A 16,785-nucleotide genomic window follows, 5' to 3' on the forward strand; every position below is an offset into this window, starting at 1 on the left:
TTTTTTTAAATATTTATGAATAAAATACTATATTAATATTTTAAAAATAATATCAAGAAAAGAATTTTATAATATAGAAAACTAACACTTATTTTTAATAATCAATATTTGAAGTTTAATTTTGGAAGTTGAATCAATTTGAATTTTTTATTTCACAAAAAAAAAACACACACACACACAAATTTTTTTTATACTTTATATGATGAACCTCTTACTTATACTGATTTGTAATTTTTTTAAATGCACATGTAGCAATTTCTTAAATATAAAGCTAAAACCAGAATAAGGTAGAAAATTGAACCATGTCTTATAAAGAAGAATTAAATTGTTTAATAGTAGAATAATAATAAAATAAAAGTTTAACAAGCATAAATAATAACACTGAAAATCTTACCTCCATTCTTTCTGCTTCTGATTGGGGTAAAGTATATTGTGGTCTCAATTCCGCTAAAAATTGGGAGACTTTGCTAACTATTCTACTGACTGAAGGTTGGCTCATTTTTTGAGTATCTCCCAAATTAATTTGTTGATTTCCAAAAGCATAAAATCTTACAGCAACTAGAACTTTTTCCGTGGGAGTTAAGGCATTGTTCCGATCTGTATCAGATTCCAACTGACTGCCAATTTTGGAGATGAGTTCTTCAATCCTTGGTTTCAAGAAACGATATCTTTCAAAAAAGTCTATTTCATCTAATTCTTCTAGGTCATTATTTCTGATAGTTTGGACATATCTTTCCTTTCTTTCAACAGTTTCAAGATCCTCAAGCTCAAACGCAGCGATAGAATCCCCCATCTTTTTTGTTTACAAGCTTCTCGTCAATATGTAACCCTCCGATAACACGGCAAAAACGGAGGGTTACCAGGAGAGTCAGAACTGTCGATGAAATCTGCGAGTTTGGCGAAATTTCGGCTGGAGAACAACGTTTCGCACTTAACTCGTAATTTTACTCTTACCCATAGATTACCTGGAGGTAATCCGTGCTGGTGAATACGGGCGTAAAGGTTTTTCTTAACTCTTTATATAAGGATTGATGCACTCTTCTAGGAGCATTCATTACAGGAGCCACATTTGTTTTTACCTCAATGTGACAAGGTTCCCTAGTCCCTGAAATACAACTTTATATTTTTCAACTACTTTTAGTTTAGATTCAAGAGTATCAATGCATTTGACCAACCGTAGCTTTTCACAAGCTTGTAAACCTAGGATAGGTTTTGATTTCACATCAATTACAATAAATTTAAGTAACCCATCAAAATATTTGTCGGTACTGCACATTATATCTATAGAATAAATAGGTTCCAACTTGTTATTTCCATATGTCACTAAAACAACATCAGTTCAGCTTAAAATTTTTTTCAAATTTAATGTCTCGAAAATATGCAGAAACAAAACATTTACCTGTGTCCCAGTATCTAACACCTGCTGGCCCTCAATTGATACTGTTTTAAGCCATTCATTACAATGTACCGAGTAAACACTAAGCACACTACCCAGGTTAAAATTTTTGCTGGAATTTGTTTGCTAGACTAGCATATAATGCTATGTTTCAGCTAAAATACCAGCATATACTACCATAAATCTTTGCTGGTTCCAGCATAATTACTAGCATTCCATACCATGAATTGGCACACTTTATTGCTGGTCCAGCATACATAAACCAACTTGTGCTGCTTGAATATCTTGCTGGTCTAGCAACAATCAAGACCACAACTTGCTTGTTTTTTATGCTTTACTAGTAATAATTCCCTAGCAACAGATGCTTTTTTTATTGCTATTCCAAGCATAATTCTCTACCAACAGTTGCTTGGAATCTTTGCTATTCTAGCATAAAAATCCGACCATCAGTTGCTTGAAATCTCTGCTATTCTAGCATTATTTTCCTACCAACAGTTGCTTGATAACTTTGCTATTCCAGCATTATTTTTCTACCATCAGTTGCTTCAAATTTTTGCTATTTATATTACTATTATCAATTTCTTATAATCTTTGCTATTCTAGCATTAATTTTCAAATTGTTGCTTTAAATTTTGCTATGTTTAATGATTTCCTACTAGCAATTAATTTTACTCTTTCTCTACTATGAATCCCACCTCTCAGGCTTGCTTTTTAACAGTAGGATTATTATGTGTGTATCTAGGATCCCCCCTTTTTTTTAACAAATATTAAATATGATGCAAATATACCTTTTTTGATATTAAATAACAAAACCACAGCTGTATGTGTAACCACAACTCATTTAAATTTTGTGTAAAATATATAATTACCAGTAATCATTTGATTGATTGATATTCATATAAGAGAAGACAAATAAGAAAACTTAAAAGAGATTTATTTTGTTTAAGAATCATTAACTTTAGCAATATTAGAATATATGTATATCCTGGATTTTATCAGATCTGTTTCTTTTCTTCATAGCCTCCTCCATTTCTGTGGCAGTGACTTCTCTTTTCATTAGATATTCTCTCATCTGACCTGAAATAAAATGTTAATATGGAAAAAGGCAAATAAAAATAAATACAAGTTTTTAGAAAAACAATAGCACTTGCAAAAGTCTTAACTTTGCTAAAAAAATCTGTTTGTTAAAGAGCAAAAATATTCCAGCTGTGGATGAATTGATGTCTATTTTTGAATAGTTAAAAGCTGAACTTTGATAATTTGGGTAGTTCTTCAGTAAAAAATAAACCACAACAAATTTTTAAATCTTTACAAAAATTTCAATTAAGACAATATTTAGTTTGAACTTTCACAATTTTAAACATTTTTGTAGCATCTAAATGATATTTTAAACTTCTTTCACTGTAAAATTTTACATTAAGTAGCAGGAAAGCTTCTGCAATTTTTTATATGAGCATGTTAGTCGCCACGTTTACCTGGGTGACGAGTATGTTGTGTAATCCCTGCCATTCAGATATGTATGACGCTATATATATATTTTTTTTTAAATTAATAGAATTTTCAAAACAATTTATGAAATAAGCTCTGAAATATAAATATTGGATATATAACACAAAAATATATGCATTATTCATTGTTGGTATTATCTCATTACATCCTGATAATATTTGAATTTTGGCCTCATAAGAAACTGAAGCGAATACTCCAAGAAAATAGTAAAGTTAAACAGCAGAATCTATGTTTTAACCAAATAAACACCTTTTTCGTATCTAAAAACTTAGCGTAGGGAAATATTTTATCAAATTTATAACAAATAGAACTACACTGTCTCCACCACTTAAATTAGCAAAGTTGCAAAAGGCAGAGAGCATATTGTAATTAAAACTGTTGTGGTCAGGATTAATTAATGATATCAGAGCCAAAGTAAAAACAGTCATTTATGTAATTTCATTCAGACACATTTGTTAAGGCATTCATAAATTAATAAAATAACTTTCAACTTATAAATTAAAATAGTTCTCATAACACACTGTTACATTCCCAGTCTTTGCCAATGCAGTCAAAGGAAACATAATATAAACAAACAATATGACAAATTTTGAGACTTCAAAGGAAGTGGTGTTCAGCAAGTGTGGAATTTAAAATAAAGAAGTCAGGCTTCAGAATATATTTTTAGAAAATGGATTGACTTTTACTTTCCTTTTTTTTGATAATACTATTGACACTGAAATGAAATTTCAGATAACTGGTAAAAAAGGCAAATGTTATATTATTCAAAAACTACAAAGATGTTAAAATCTCAATTGTGAGTTTTTTTTGTCATTTATTAAAACATCTATAGCACAGCAGTATACACCTTTTATTTTATAAAAGAAGTTTATCAAATGAATAAATACCTTACTCAATAAGCAATGTTTAAATATGCTAAAACCATTTTACAAGGAGTAACCCTATTATTATTATATTATTTTGTCCAACTAAAATTTTGATATTGAAAGGTCATAGAGAGAGCAAAATACACTTAACCCAGGATTATTAAAAATGTAAAATATTAAACGCAGGATTATTTAAATATTATTTGCACATCCATTTTTTTTTTTTTTTTGCATGATAAAGAACTGGAAAACAATTGCTGGGAGAAGGGCAGAATGGGAAAAGCTTCTGAGGAAGGCCCAGGCCCACAAAGGGCTGTCGTGCCAATGCTGATGAAAATAAAATTTATATAGTTGTGGTGTCATGAAATGAAAGCTGGTCAATCAGAAGTAAGTTATATTATCAAGTATATAGTCATATTTATAGGTTCTTATTACCTGAGATCACTGCCAGTTTTTCTGGTGTTAATGGAGGCTTTGGCTCTTGCTGAGGCTGGCTTCCTTAACTTCCACCTGATGGAGCCACTTTCTTAGGCTAATTTCTATTTTTGCAGGGTTTTCCTGAAACGGACCTGGTGGCTAATGTTGCTGTCCCCCACATAGCCACAGCAAGACTCTTAGTAAATTTTCTGATATGATCCAGATTAAAAAGTTCATTATATACATTTTTATTTATAAAAATTCCACCTCCAAGTTCAAACTGAAAGAAAAAAGTAGCTAAAATTATATATATATATATATATATAATTAAAAACACACACACAGAGAAATGTTAAGTTAGACACTGACAAAAGTCTACATTTTGTTTCACTTCTAGGCAAAATAACAGTTTAAGTAGCTTTTTTTTTCACAATTTTCGTCATTTTAAAATTAAAACTTAGTGAATTTTAAATAAAAAGTATTAATTTTAAAAAAATTTAGATATTTTCCTGCAAGTTATTTTTTTAACGAATGTATGCATTTTTACGCACGCGTTTTTAACAAACTATTTCAAAGTTTTTACAATTATAAAATAAAACAAAGTGATAACCACGTTTCAACACTGGAAATTTGCAGCTTTTTTTATACTTGCTGTTTGAAATTGCACGAATTATTTAAAAATTCGTTATAAGTTTTCGATTTATAATGTCAAAAAAGCATTCATTAATTCTTGCATTTCAATTGAATAATTTGCTTTATACATATTTTTTTTATTAATTTGCAAATGAAAATATATTAATTTATTAAAAAAATCATGTTTAGTTCATTATTTATAAGTATCTATTAATTGTATATAAACCCAAAACCGTTACTAAAAACAATTCAAAAATTCTTTTAGTATATATATTGAATGCCGCTCTGTGCTAAGTGTTTTCCTATGAAAATTGACATATTTTTACAATCCTTTACATATATCTTTCAAGTTTATTAATTCTAAGAATAGTCTAATTTATATTATAAAATTTTTTAGCTTAATAAAGAATGTGAAAAATAATGGTAAAAACATATTTTGCCAATCACTTAGCATCTATAAATTAGACTGTTAAAAAATAAACCAATTGCTACTTCTGCCATACCTCCATTGCTTCAGAATCGCTTGCAACTGGAATTTCTGGGAAATTTCTTCTTGCACAAGAGCATTCTCCTATAAAATATAGAAGTTATACAATAAGTTATCATTACTTCTTAAATTAATCAAATCACTTTTTAAAGGAATGAAAAAGTTTATCAACCTTTTATGCCAGATAAAAAAATTTATGTATGCTTATTGACTAAAATCACCTTCGGCCCCAACATATCAACTTGCAGATAAATTTTTATTACAAATTTTCTTTGTCATTTTTTTACGTTTTAAATACGTTATCAAGAAAAACAGCTGAGAAATCCTAAGCTACAAATTATAAATAAATTTTTTAAAAGGAGTAATAGTTTCTGAATTTTGAAGAAATAATGAATAAATATATAATCAGATCTTTTTTTTTTTTAACTATAATTAATTTTTAAACAAAAAAATTGTTTTTCAACGGATGACTAAAATAAAAGAATTATTTTTCACTGAAACAGACTAATTATTAAACAATGGAAATTAAAAATGTTTAAGAAAATGCTTGTTCAGTATTTAAGATTTTTGCAGTGCAATAATAACCTTGAAAATTTTTTATTAAACATTTAAAAAACACTAAAATTTTAAACTACTTAGTAAGATTTTAAATGCTTTTTTTTTGCAAATTTTTCCCCACCTTCAATAGAAATGATAAAATTCAAAAAACAATGCATGCCAGAAAAAGTGCGGAGTCAATTTCACCCAGTTTTTAATTCAATGCTTTTACAACAGTAATGCACACAAATATTACAGTTTTTCTTACGTAAAAATCTTAAAAGGGATACCTCAAATTTAAAAAGTTTTAATTATATGCTAAAGATAACACAAATGAAAAATATGTTGGTAATTAACCTTTTTTTTTAACATTAATAATTCACATATTTATTTCTAAAACAAAACTTTTCTTTATGATTCTACTTAAATTATTTACAAAATTTAATTACGCTAAAATTGTGAAGTAGACAACTAAAAATCTTTTGAATTAAAATTGGGAGCTTCGGAAGCTTAATCCAAAGTGAGAAAATAATGAGGCCTAATAAATGCAGCAGAAATCCTGAACAATTAAAAAACTTTATTTTTCAATTTTTTCTTGTGCGCCAAGAATGAGATTTATAAAAATTACCTTGTGTAGCTGGCAAACATAGAATCTTTTCCTGAAGTTGTCTATTCAATCTTCGCAACTCAACAACTTCATTAATATCATCATATTTTTTTTCATAATCCAAAGTTTTTTTTTCCAAGGCTTTCTATTTTTTTCCCTGCTTTTTCCTTTTCATTTTCCAAATTATCGTATGACTCTTTTAATTGTGTAAAGAGTCTTCGTGGTATGACTTCAGGATCCTCGTCTGAGCTTTGGCAGTCAGACTCATTTTCAAGTTCTGTAATTTGGAAAGCAATTTTAGAGACAGAGATATTAAGCTGAAATAAGACAATATATTATGACCTAAGTGCTTTTGAGTTTATCAACTATTTGCAAGCTTATAAATTAACTCTAATACTAACACTTGATTAGAATGATAGTGTTATAGAAAGTGATAAAGTTAAAATTATGTTCTTTTATTTTTTAAATTCTCAAAGGACATACTTATTAAATCTTATGAAATTTGTGGTTTTTAGCCTATTTTTTTCATAAAATATGAAATATAGATTAAAAAAAGTTTTAGTAAATTTAAGCTATCAAAGAATATATAAAAGAATAGATAACACCACTTCTTTTTATAAAGCTAAAAATATTTTAATCAAAATTAGGAATGATCACAATAGTTTTGTTGAATATAACCATAAACTCTGATTGCTGCTTTTAAAATTAATTTGAAAAATGAAAACTTTTTTACAATATTATTTTGGGCACACCTAGCTCACTGAACATTTCTTTTCGGGACTTTTTGGCTGCTCTGAAAATGTCCAGGGCTCTTCTCCTTTTCCCAGCATCTCCTTGCTTCTTTATTTGAACATCCTAAAAGATAAATAAATTAAAGCTTCAGTAATAATGTATTCTAGCAACAAAAAAAAAAAAACTTGACAATCTCAATTTTTCAAAATGCTGAATATTTACTATAAAGAAATTACTAAAATGAAGATTATTTTTATGTTTCAAAAATTTTCTACATAACATATTAAGAACTAAAATAGTCCAGAAAATAGAATTAATTTTTATTTAACCTTCAAATTTCATTAGTTTAATTTTCAGTAACTTAATAATTCTACTAACTTGGTACTGGAATCAAGAAAAATGTAGACCTAAAAAAATCTTAGATTTATAACTTAAATAAGATTCAATTTTGACTCTTAACCATTGTTATATAATAGTCTTTGATAATAGCATATACTTACACAAGCTCTTTGCCATTACTAATTCTTTATCTAACAGTTTCATATCATTCATTTAAGATATTGTAGCGAACCTGATTCTGCAATATAATAGAAAAAATATAGTCTACCACTACATTGATTCAATTACAATTCAATGCAAGACAAAATGACTAAAATCAAGAATGAGGATCTTTTTGTTAGACTTCAACCAATTTGCTCTCATCAACACATACAACCTACATTGGAGACTCAAAAAGTAACACTCATTTTAACAGGGGTACGCCTATTTCAACAAGAAAACAGGCTTAGACAAATAAAGATATCTTCTAAATCACTTTGTAAAATTATATATCTACTTCTAGTAAAATTATATATCTACTTCTAACTACAAATATTAATTTTTACAGTTAACTCGATTAAATGATAACAAGAAATAAAGAATTTAAAAGAGCATAACTTCTTGCTTTTTATTTTCTTTATGCATTTGCAAAGCAGCAGCCTCATCTTCTGTTGAAGAAAATTCCTCTTCACAGCGGGTAACTGGAATTGCGGGTCTTTTTAATCTGAGGCTCTTAATAAGTGAATCTAAAAAAAAAGGAAGAAAGGAGCAGATTATGATTATTGCATAAACCTTGATATTATCTCTTGTCTATTATGAACCTTTTATAGAATGCATATTTACCTTCAATGCGTAATATGTGTGCAGGGTAATAACCATCACCTTGGGAGAGCTGCCATACATCTTTAGGTGGAGGTTCTTGAAGATTACGCAATTTTTCTTGTCACTTTCACTTTGAATGGAGTGCACCTGTCGGCTCCAAAATACTTTGTAAATATTACCGACAAGGTAATCATTCAAATTAAATCTTTTAATAAAGCCCACGGGGACTTTACCAAACTGCTTGTCATTTATATAGTAAACAAATGCAAACATACTTGGAAATTTTTTATAATTTATTCTAATAAATTTAGGATGTATGAATATTTACATTGACAATCAACCCTCTGTGCAATCAACCACACACGCACTTGTACACGATTGCAGTTACGGAATCGATTGCAGTTGATAATGTTGTGTTGGTATCCCGGCCTCAAAAACAAAAAAATCCCTCCCAGCCAACGCACGACGTATATTTTGAGGGCAACATCTTAAAGTTCAAACCTGTTTCGTCACAGTTATATAACTGGTCTGGTGTGAGCTTTTCCGTCAATATAATGTCTTCAATCCGTTTTTGAAATGCCTGCACAGCTGACGTATCTGCCGAGAGTATTTCACCGCAAATATTTAAGTTGACGTACACCATATCGTTTTTTCCAACGGTCTAACCAACCAACGCTTGCTGCGAAATCTTCTTCTCCTTCTTTGAACTGATTTCTGAAAAACACAGCTTTTTCCTGAAGAATAGGGCCACTTATAGGAGTACCTTTGCTACGCTGTTGAATAAACCAAAGAAATAAAGCCTTGCTAGTTTTTTCATAGTCTGATGTTCTCATAGATTTTCTTTTTTCTCCTGGAGTCTCATTGCACTTCTGTGAACAATACTGCTCAATTTTTATTCGATTGCGGCGCCAGTCACCAACTGTTACCTCTCCAACACCCAAATCGGTTGCAACACTTTTCAATGTCTAAACATTGTTTCCAATTAGTAAACAAATTTGAGAATTTTATCCTGGTTAAAATTTATTATAAAGCAATGCTATCAATCTGGCTAAGGATTATTTCCTTATCAGAACTTTTTCAAGCTAAATGAAATAGCCCAATTGTTAAAAATTTTATTAAAAGTATCTATAGTTGCTTGTCTGGGAAGATTTAGAAATTCACCCCATTCTGTAGTTGAACAAACTTAGAGTTGACAATTTTAAAAGTTTATTTATAGCATACCATGTTAAAACAATTATAAGAATACCTATTAAAAAGTAATTTTGAATCATTTTAAAATAAAGATTGACTCCTTTGGATTGTATTTTTGAGCATTTGTTCTCAAGTTTTAAAGTTCTTCCTTTCTTGTTGTTTCAGTATTTGAAAGAATTCCTTTGTATTTTTTTAGAACCAGGAGAATAAAGATATTTCAGTTCCTGGATGTTCTCGTGAAGATATTTTGATTATTGATGATGCTATTCAGTAAGATGTAGAGAATATTTTTGGTTCAAAAAATGATCTGATTGAGCAAGATAAAGAATAATTGAATTGAATGTTGGGTTTGATGGCACAAAGTCCACAGAAGGACAGGCTGCGCCAAACAAACGGTTTTAAAATAAAATCCTAGGTAGATGTATACAAGTTTTTCCCATCAAAAATCACACGGAATTTATAAAACTGAATACAACGAAACCAACGCATACCCTCCAACTGCTACGGAATTTCCGTAGTTTCAGAAATCTTCTTTTCAGACGGTAGCAAAATTAATGTCTTAATATTTAAAAAAAAAAATTATTTTAGCGTAACTTGTCCACTATTACTTATAAAAGTGCAGGCCATATGGCTAGATTCTTAAGTTCTGATAAAAGTTTTATGAGAGATCCATTTGCTTTAAAAATTTCTACTTTGGTTCGCTACCACTAGAAAGAATTATTTTCAAAATCCTCATAAGTTGGAGGGTATGCCAACGCATTCAAAAGTGAGTAAAACAAGATAAAATTTAAATGTAGTTAAGTATCATAGAACAGTTGCATTCAAAGCTGAATAAAATCACATAAAATTGTAAATAGGATAAAAACAGTTCTATACAGTATAAAAGACCAATTGCGCGTAGAAACGCAAAAATGTTAGGGTGATGGCAGTCACCTAACAAATCCTGCAGTGTTAAAATAGAACTACCGCAAGATAAAGAGGACAATTTGGTAAGTTACACACACATACGTATGTATATAGAACTGCGCCTATTACTTGAACTGCCCTGGACCAAACGTGGTTCAGATAAGTGGGTAATTGTTTATGATTTATGTACTAATTTTCCGTTCACATTTTTTTCGAGCTTAGGAATGGTTACACTATCAGGGTGGCCACCCACCTGGAATTATCAGGTAATTTTTTATACTGAAAAAAAACCTGGAAGAATCAGGGAGTTTTGAAGAAAAGCTGGAAATATTTTTTTCAATTTTAATTTTTGTTAATTTAAATAAGTTATTAATTTTCTTAATTTAAATATTTTGACAGAAATGCATCGTTAAAATATTATCAAGATTGTGATATTTTGTTTGCATCAAAATATGCTCCATTATAACTCTGTTAAACTAGAATGTTACAGAAAACCCTCGCGTAGTTGCTAAATGATTGAAAAACCTTTGACTTCTATGAAGACTATGAGATTCTGCTGTTTAGGAAAGGCCAAGATTGTGGTGGAGGGGGAAGAAGGGGTTGGAATATTTGTTTTTAATTTCTGTCCATGGGCTGAATTCGCTTATGGTTCAAGTTTGTTCTGATTCTTTTTCTAGTTTGACAAAATGTACAATTTTTAACTTATAAAATTCTCCAAAATTTAGTTAGTTATAACAATAGATTTTATATTACACATTTTTTCTGATAATTTTTGTACTCCCATCCAATGAAATCTGTGAATTATTTTTTTTCTCAGCTAAGCCAACCTATCACACATTTTAATACTAACTGCAATGTTTGTCTACAAATCATTACATTTGTTGCATTAATGATAATTTTCTCAATTTTATTTCAAACTTTTATAACATTTTCTAATCAAAAAAGCCTTTTTAAAAACCAACAATATATTAATATTTAAATTCAGTGTTTTGTTGGTAAGTATAGTATTTGATTTTTTATTCTAAATTAGAATTGTATAATGATCACAATATCGTAAGTTCTTCATTGTTGCTTGCTTTCCAGAGATTAACCTAAAATTCTAACAAAGACTAAGGGATTTATAGGAAACATATTAAATGATGTACATAAAGTAAAAAAACATTTTGTTCATATTTGTTACAAAAAAGGAAAACCAAAAATTTTTTGTTCTGCTTAGTACGGATACATGTTTTTAGTTGTAAAAACAAAAACAATTAACTTTGTTGGACTAAAAAACCTTGTTTTTAGATTGGAATTGGTTAAATATTTTAAATTCAAATAAGAAATAGCAAAAAAGTATAAAATTTAAGAATTTATCTTTTTCTGTAGAGTATGCGACAAGAAATTTGAAAGTTTTGCATTGGCGATATTTATTTTTGTATGCAGAATCTTTTTAATAATGCTAAATCGAAATAATATTTAAAAATTTTACTTGAGGCATTGGTTTAAAGAAAATATGATTAATTAAATTTATAAAAAGCGCTGTTAAGATTTAAAAAAAAAATTACTTTATATTGAAATGTAAATACACTGACACACAAAATTGTTCTTACACTTATGACTTTTAATGAAATAAAACTATCTATTAATTAAAATAAATATTTTAGAATAGATATTTAATAATAAAAAATATATTCTATTCTTAGCAAAAGTAAATGGAATATTTTAACCTTTTGCTTACGGCGCTTTAGCATGATGAAGCCATTCTGATTTGTTTATTGTACCAGCCGTAAACAAAGGGTTAAAGTCAAAAAGTTTATTTTTACGAAATCAATCGTTAAAAAGTAAAAACTTTATCTCACAAAAATCATTGTGCACTTTTAAGAATATTTCCCCTATTAATAAATATTCTAATCTTTTGTTAAATTAAGATTTACGCTTCCTTTCGCATTTACAATAGCTTTTATAAGTTTGTAAATATAACTTTCTTTATTTATTTTTTTGGTCTAATGACATTTGAGCAGAATATTTTTATTAAATTTCGCAGAAACTTTTACAAAACTCAATTGTTATTTTATGGATTTTTCAAAATTTTTTTTAAATTTAAATCTCTGATATGAACTCTTTTTAAGCATCTCATCACACATTGCCCAGTGGAATAGGACACAATAAACTAATTTAGCGAAATTCATTACTGATTTATTTCTTATGATGACAAATAATATTGATATCTAATCATCTGGAATGATTTTCTTTTGCTTTATGGAAATATATTAAGCAATACTTATCCATGGTTATTTTGGTCATTCTGTCACACTTTGTGCAAAAACTTTTTAAAGTAACCCATTAAAAAATTTTTGTTCATTAAAAAAAAATATATCTTATGCAAGCTAAACATCTTACTTCATCCACATGTCTTAATTTTTTAAAAATTCTGTTGTACCAAAACATTTAAAAATAATAAAAACAAATCTTGCCAATTACTATAAAAAATAACATTTTAAATGAAATACTTTATAATATTGACACTTTTCTTGTACTCATCCTACTCTTCATAAGAGGAAGAAAAAAAAAATACCCTGACCTGGAAATTTCACGATTGTTACCTGGAAAAATCAGGGAAATTTGAAGCCTGATTTGAGTGGCCACCCTGACTATCTAAAATAGCTCCAGCGTGTTTATAAGTTTTTTCTCTTCTAATTTTTAAATTATTTATTATTATTTTTTACTTATAAATTGTTTTTTCATATTTCAGCATTTTTCTTTTTCTTGTCAATTACTGATTTTAACACATTTTTTTTTCTCCAAATTTTCCATTAGAAAAAAATATCCAGCAAAGAAAAAAATATCCATATCCCTAATTATTTTAATATAAATCAATTGAACTGGATCAATGTCATTTTGATGTTCCAGACCATTCATTGCAATATCTAAAATGAACCTCATTCTTGAAAGATAATTTTCAGTTGTAGATTAGAAGTTAAGATAAGAATCAGATGTATTAGAATAATATTCATTCTTCGTTTTTTGCCAGTTATTGCTGTTGATTTTACATTGTTTATAATCCTGATAATATATAGAAAATTCAAATCGGAAACCTCAATATTCCCTCTTTGATGCCTTTTTTCTGTAGTTTTACAATTTTACTTCTATTAGTATTTATTTTCATATATTTGAGTGATATTTATTACATTACTCGTCTCAAAGTGTAGATTTAATTAATCCATTTTGAGCAATTCAATTCATGTGTTTTCATTGGATATACATGCGGTACTATTGTCAATCTTGCACTTAATGCCAAGGATTTTAGTTTACTTTCTTTTTCTTTTTTTAATTCTTTTGCGACAACATGTGAAATAGGGGGGAAAAATAGGGCTTTTCATGTATAATGTCTAAAATGTTCTTCATGGCTGAATTGATATCTGTGACTCTAATGTCTAACTTAATGTGTTGATAAAAAAAAATTAATGATCAAAAATATTTTCATACTGTTTAAATTTGAGTAATTTATGTATTTTCCATGTGGGGATGTAAAAGATAATGAATTTGAGGAAAAAAATTTCAGATTCTTTCTCTCAACCAATTCAACTAGCATATATTATAGAAGAGTGACATATTTTAGAAAATTTTTTGTTACAGCATATAAATCTTTTTGAAGTTTGATTTTCTATAAATAAATATGGATTAAAATATTTTGTTTGATTTTAGAACTGGTTTGAAGAAATTCCCATTGCTGAAAGTTCAGCGTTCAATTTCCACACTGATGATGGTATCGAGCAAAGGGATTTCTTTGATAAACATGAATTCAAAATTTCAATATGTAGAAAAGATGTGTTAACATTGATATCTGCTTTTGCTTTACGATTTCAAGTTTCTGACACGGCAATTCTCAGTCTTATTGAAATGATTAATATCATCATTGGGCCAGAGTTAATCAGTCCAAGTTTGTATCGTATGTGGAAAATATTTAATTCTCATAAAGACCAAGTAGTTAAAACTCATTTTTTTTTTTTTTTTGAGAAATGTAAAACATATTTAAGTCAGAATTCAGATGATAAATCCGCCATTTGTTTTACTTGTGGTGATAAAGTAATGATTGGTAATACCCAAAAGTCATCGTGTTTTATGAGTATCTCCCTTGAAGCTCAAATAAAAAGATTGATCAACTCTGGTTTAATTAATATACCATATGTTAAAAAGTTTAATAACGTGAGCATGCGAAATCCGCTTTCTGATGTCAATGGTGGGAAAATGTATCAGGATTTTAAAAATAAGACTGATTCTTTGTTTTTGACATACAATTTCTCCATTGATGGGTTAGCCATTTTCAACAGTGCTAAAGGCTCCTTAAGGCCAATTCTGGTAATAATAAATGAAATTCCCTCTACAATACGTTTTAAAAATGTACTTTTAGCGGGCTTGTGGTTTGGCAAGAAAGTGCCAAAAATGGATCTTTATATAAAAACTTTTGTAGAAGAAAGTATTAAACTAGCTGAACACGGAATCTCCCTAGGGCATAACAACATGCATGCATGTTGTGCTGATTCTGTAGCAAGATCATGCATACAAAATGCTACTCAATTTAATGGATATTTTGGATGTACTTGGTGCAAACACCCTGGTTTCAACATAAATAATGTTATAAAATATACTTACAAAGATCACTTGCTCTGTGAAACTAGAAAAGATCAAGAAACTATAAAATTAATGTATGAAGTCATGCATAAGGAGAAAAGCATACAGGAAATAAAAGGGCCGAGTATTCTGCTTCCTATTCCTTTTTTCAGTGTAGTTAATGGTTTTGTTCCAGACTACATGCATGGGATTTTTTTAGGAGTGACAAAACACCTTGTAACTGCATTATTTGACACCCGAAATAAATCGGAGTTTCACCTTGATTCTCCTGTAGTTTCCCGAATTATCAATGATCGCCTTGGAAAATTTATTTTTCCACACAATGTCGGAAGGGTTCCAAGGAGTTTAAATGAGAGAGCTTTGTTTAAAGCTTCAGAATGGAAAAATTTTCTTCTTTATGTATGTTTTCCATGTGTAAAAGATTTCTTAAAAAAACATTACTTGGATCACATAAGTTTGTTGGTGGGGGCAATAGAAATTTTAACGAGAAAAAGTATAACAATTGATTAATTAAAATCTGTGGAAAATTTATTATTAAAATTTGTTACGGAAACTTAAGTATAGTATGGTGAGGATTTTATGAATTCAAACATACATCTTTTACTTCATTATTCAACCAGTATTGTAAATTGGGGGCCACTTTGGTATTCAATGTTTGTGTTTGAAGGATATAATGCAACCCTTCAATCTTATATTATGGGCACCCGGGGAATTAAAACTCAAACGATAAGAAGATTTTTACTTAATCAGGAACTAATTAGCAATGTAAATAATTATCCTATTCAAACTTCATTAATAAAATTAATTCAAAATCAAAGCATAATTATATATGTATAAATATTGGAAATTGTTATTTGTACGGAGCACCATGTATGCTAGTTAGAAATGTATGTTCAATAGATTTTCCCACTGGCTTTTTACTTCAAAATGGTTTTTTAATGGAAAATGCTGCAATTCAATATTTTAAACGTATGACTATTGAAAATATATTATATACTGTCAAATCTGAAAAAAAAAAAAAATTAAAATGAGTATACTCGTAATGAAATAGGAAAAATCATCATTGCTTTATACCTCAATACTTCAAAAGTAGTTGTTTGCATGCAGAAATTTGAGGTTTCAATGAAACCTAATCAGTACAGTACATTAATAATATGTTTCTAGGGAGATACTCTGACACCTTTCTGATTATTGATAGAGATGAAATAATTGGCAAATGTACTGAATATGTTGACAATTCTGGCTTAATAACTATTTCTAAAGTGTCAGTGACGCATGAATTGTGTACATAATTTTAATTTTCTTTTAAATACTGTTTTATTTTTATTATTATAATTCTGTTTTATTAGTGTTATATAGTTCTGATTCATTATTAATGTTATGTAATTATGTTATATTATTGTTTCAAAAAGAATTATGTATATTCATTCTAAAATTTTTAAGTAATTTGCGCAATTTACTGACACGAAAGAAGGAAATTCTATTTGCTCAATTCATTTTCTTAGTATCATTATATCAGGGTTACTACGCTACCTGGAAAAGTCAGGGCAATTTGGCTTGGTGAATGCCTAACTTTAGATCTTTACACTAGTATTTTGCATAGAATACATTTTCTGTGCGAGAGTTGAGTTTTTTCTAATTTGGTTGGGAACTAAATTTCACGTTACCATAGTATGCTATAGTGTTGTAACTTACAATATAATGTGTATATTAATAATAGTAATTTGTTATGGATTATTGTATATTTGAG

General features: G+C 28.5%; 1 protein-coding gene and 1 non-coding gene across 3 annotated transcripts; one reads left to right on the forward strand and one right to left on the reverse strand.

The window, feature by feature from the left end:
* Positions 1-163: 163 nt before the first annotated feature.
* LOC107448929 (uncharacterized) lies at positions 164-11,987 on the reverse strand. Of its 2 annotated transcripts, XR_015435952.1 has the most exons (5): positions 7,205-11,987; positions 6,474-6,729; positions 5,325-5,392; positions 4,207-4,468; positions 164-2,473 (listed from the first exon to the last, which is right to left on the reverse strand). It is a non-coding gene; the product is annotated as an uncharacterized LOC107448929 (transcript). The 2 variants fall into 2 exon arrangements; XR_015435951.1 differs by lacking the exon at positions 164-2,473 and having other exon boundaries at positions 3,721-4,468.
* Positions 11,988-13,513: 1,526 nt separating this feature from the next.
* On the forward strand, positions 13,514-16,785 carry LOC139424884 (uncharacterized). Its single transcript, XM_071176947.2, has one exon. It carries the CDS (start codon positions 14,304-14,306, stop codon positions 15,543-15,545), a length of 1,242 nt encoding a protein of 413 aa, XP_071033048.1. The 5' UTR covers positions 13,514-14,303; the 3' UTR covers positions 15,546-16,785.

Source organism: Parasteatoda tepidariorum, chromosome 8 (assembly GCF_982258835.1).
Source record: "Parasteatoda tepidariorum strain Cologne lab strain chromosome 8, Ptep-v5.0, whole genome shotgun sequence".
Lineage (NCBI taxonomy): Eukaryota > Metazoa > Arthropoda > Arachnida > Araneae > Theridiidae > Parasteatoda > Parasteatoda tepidariorum.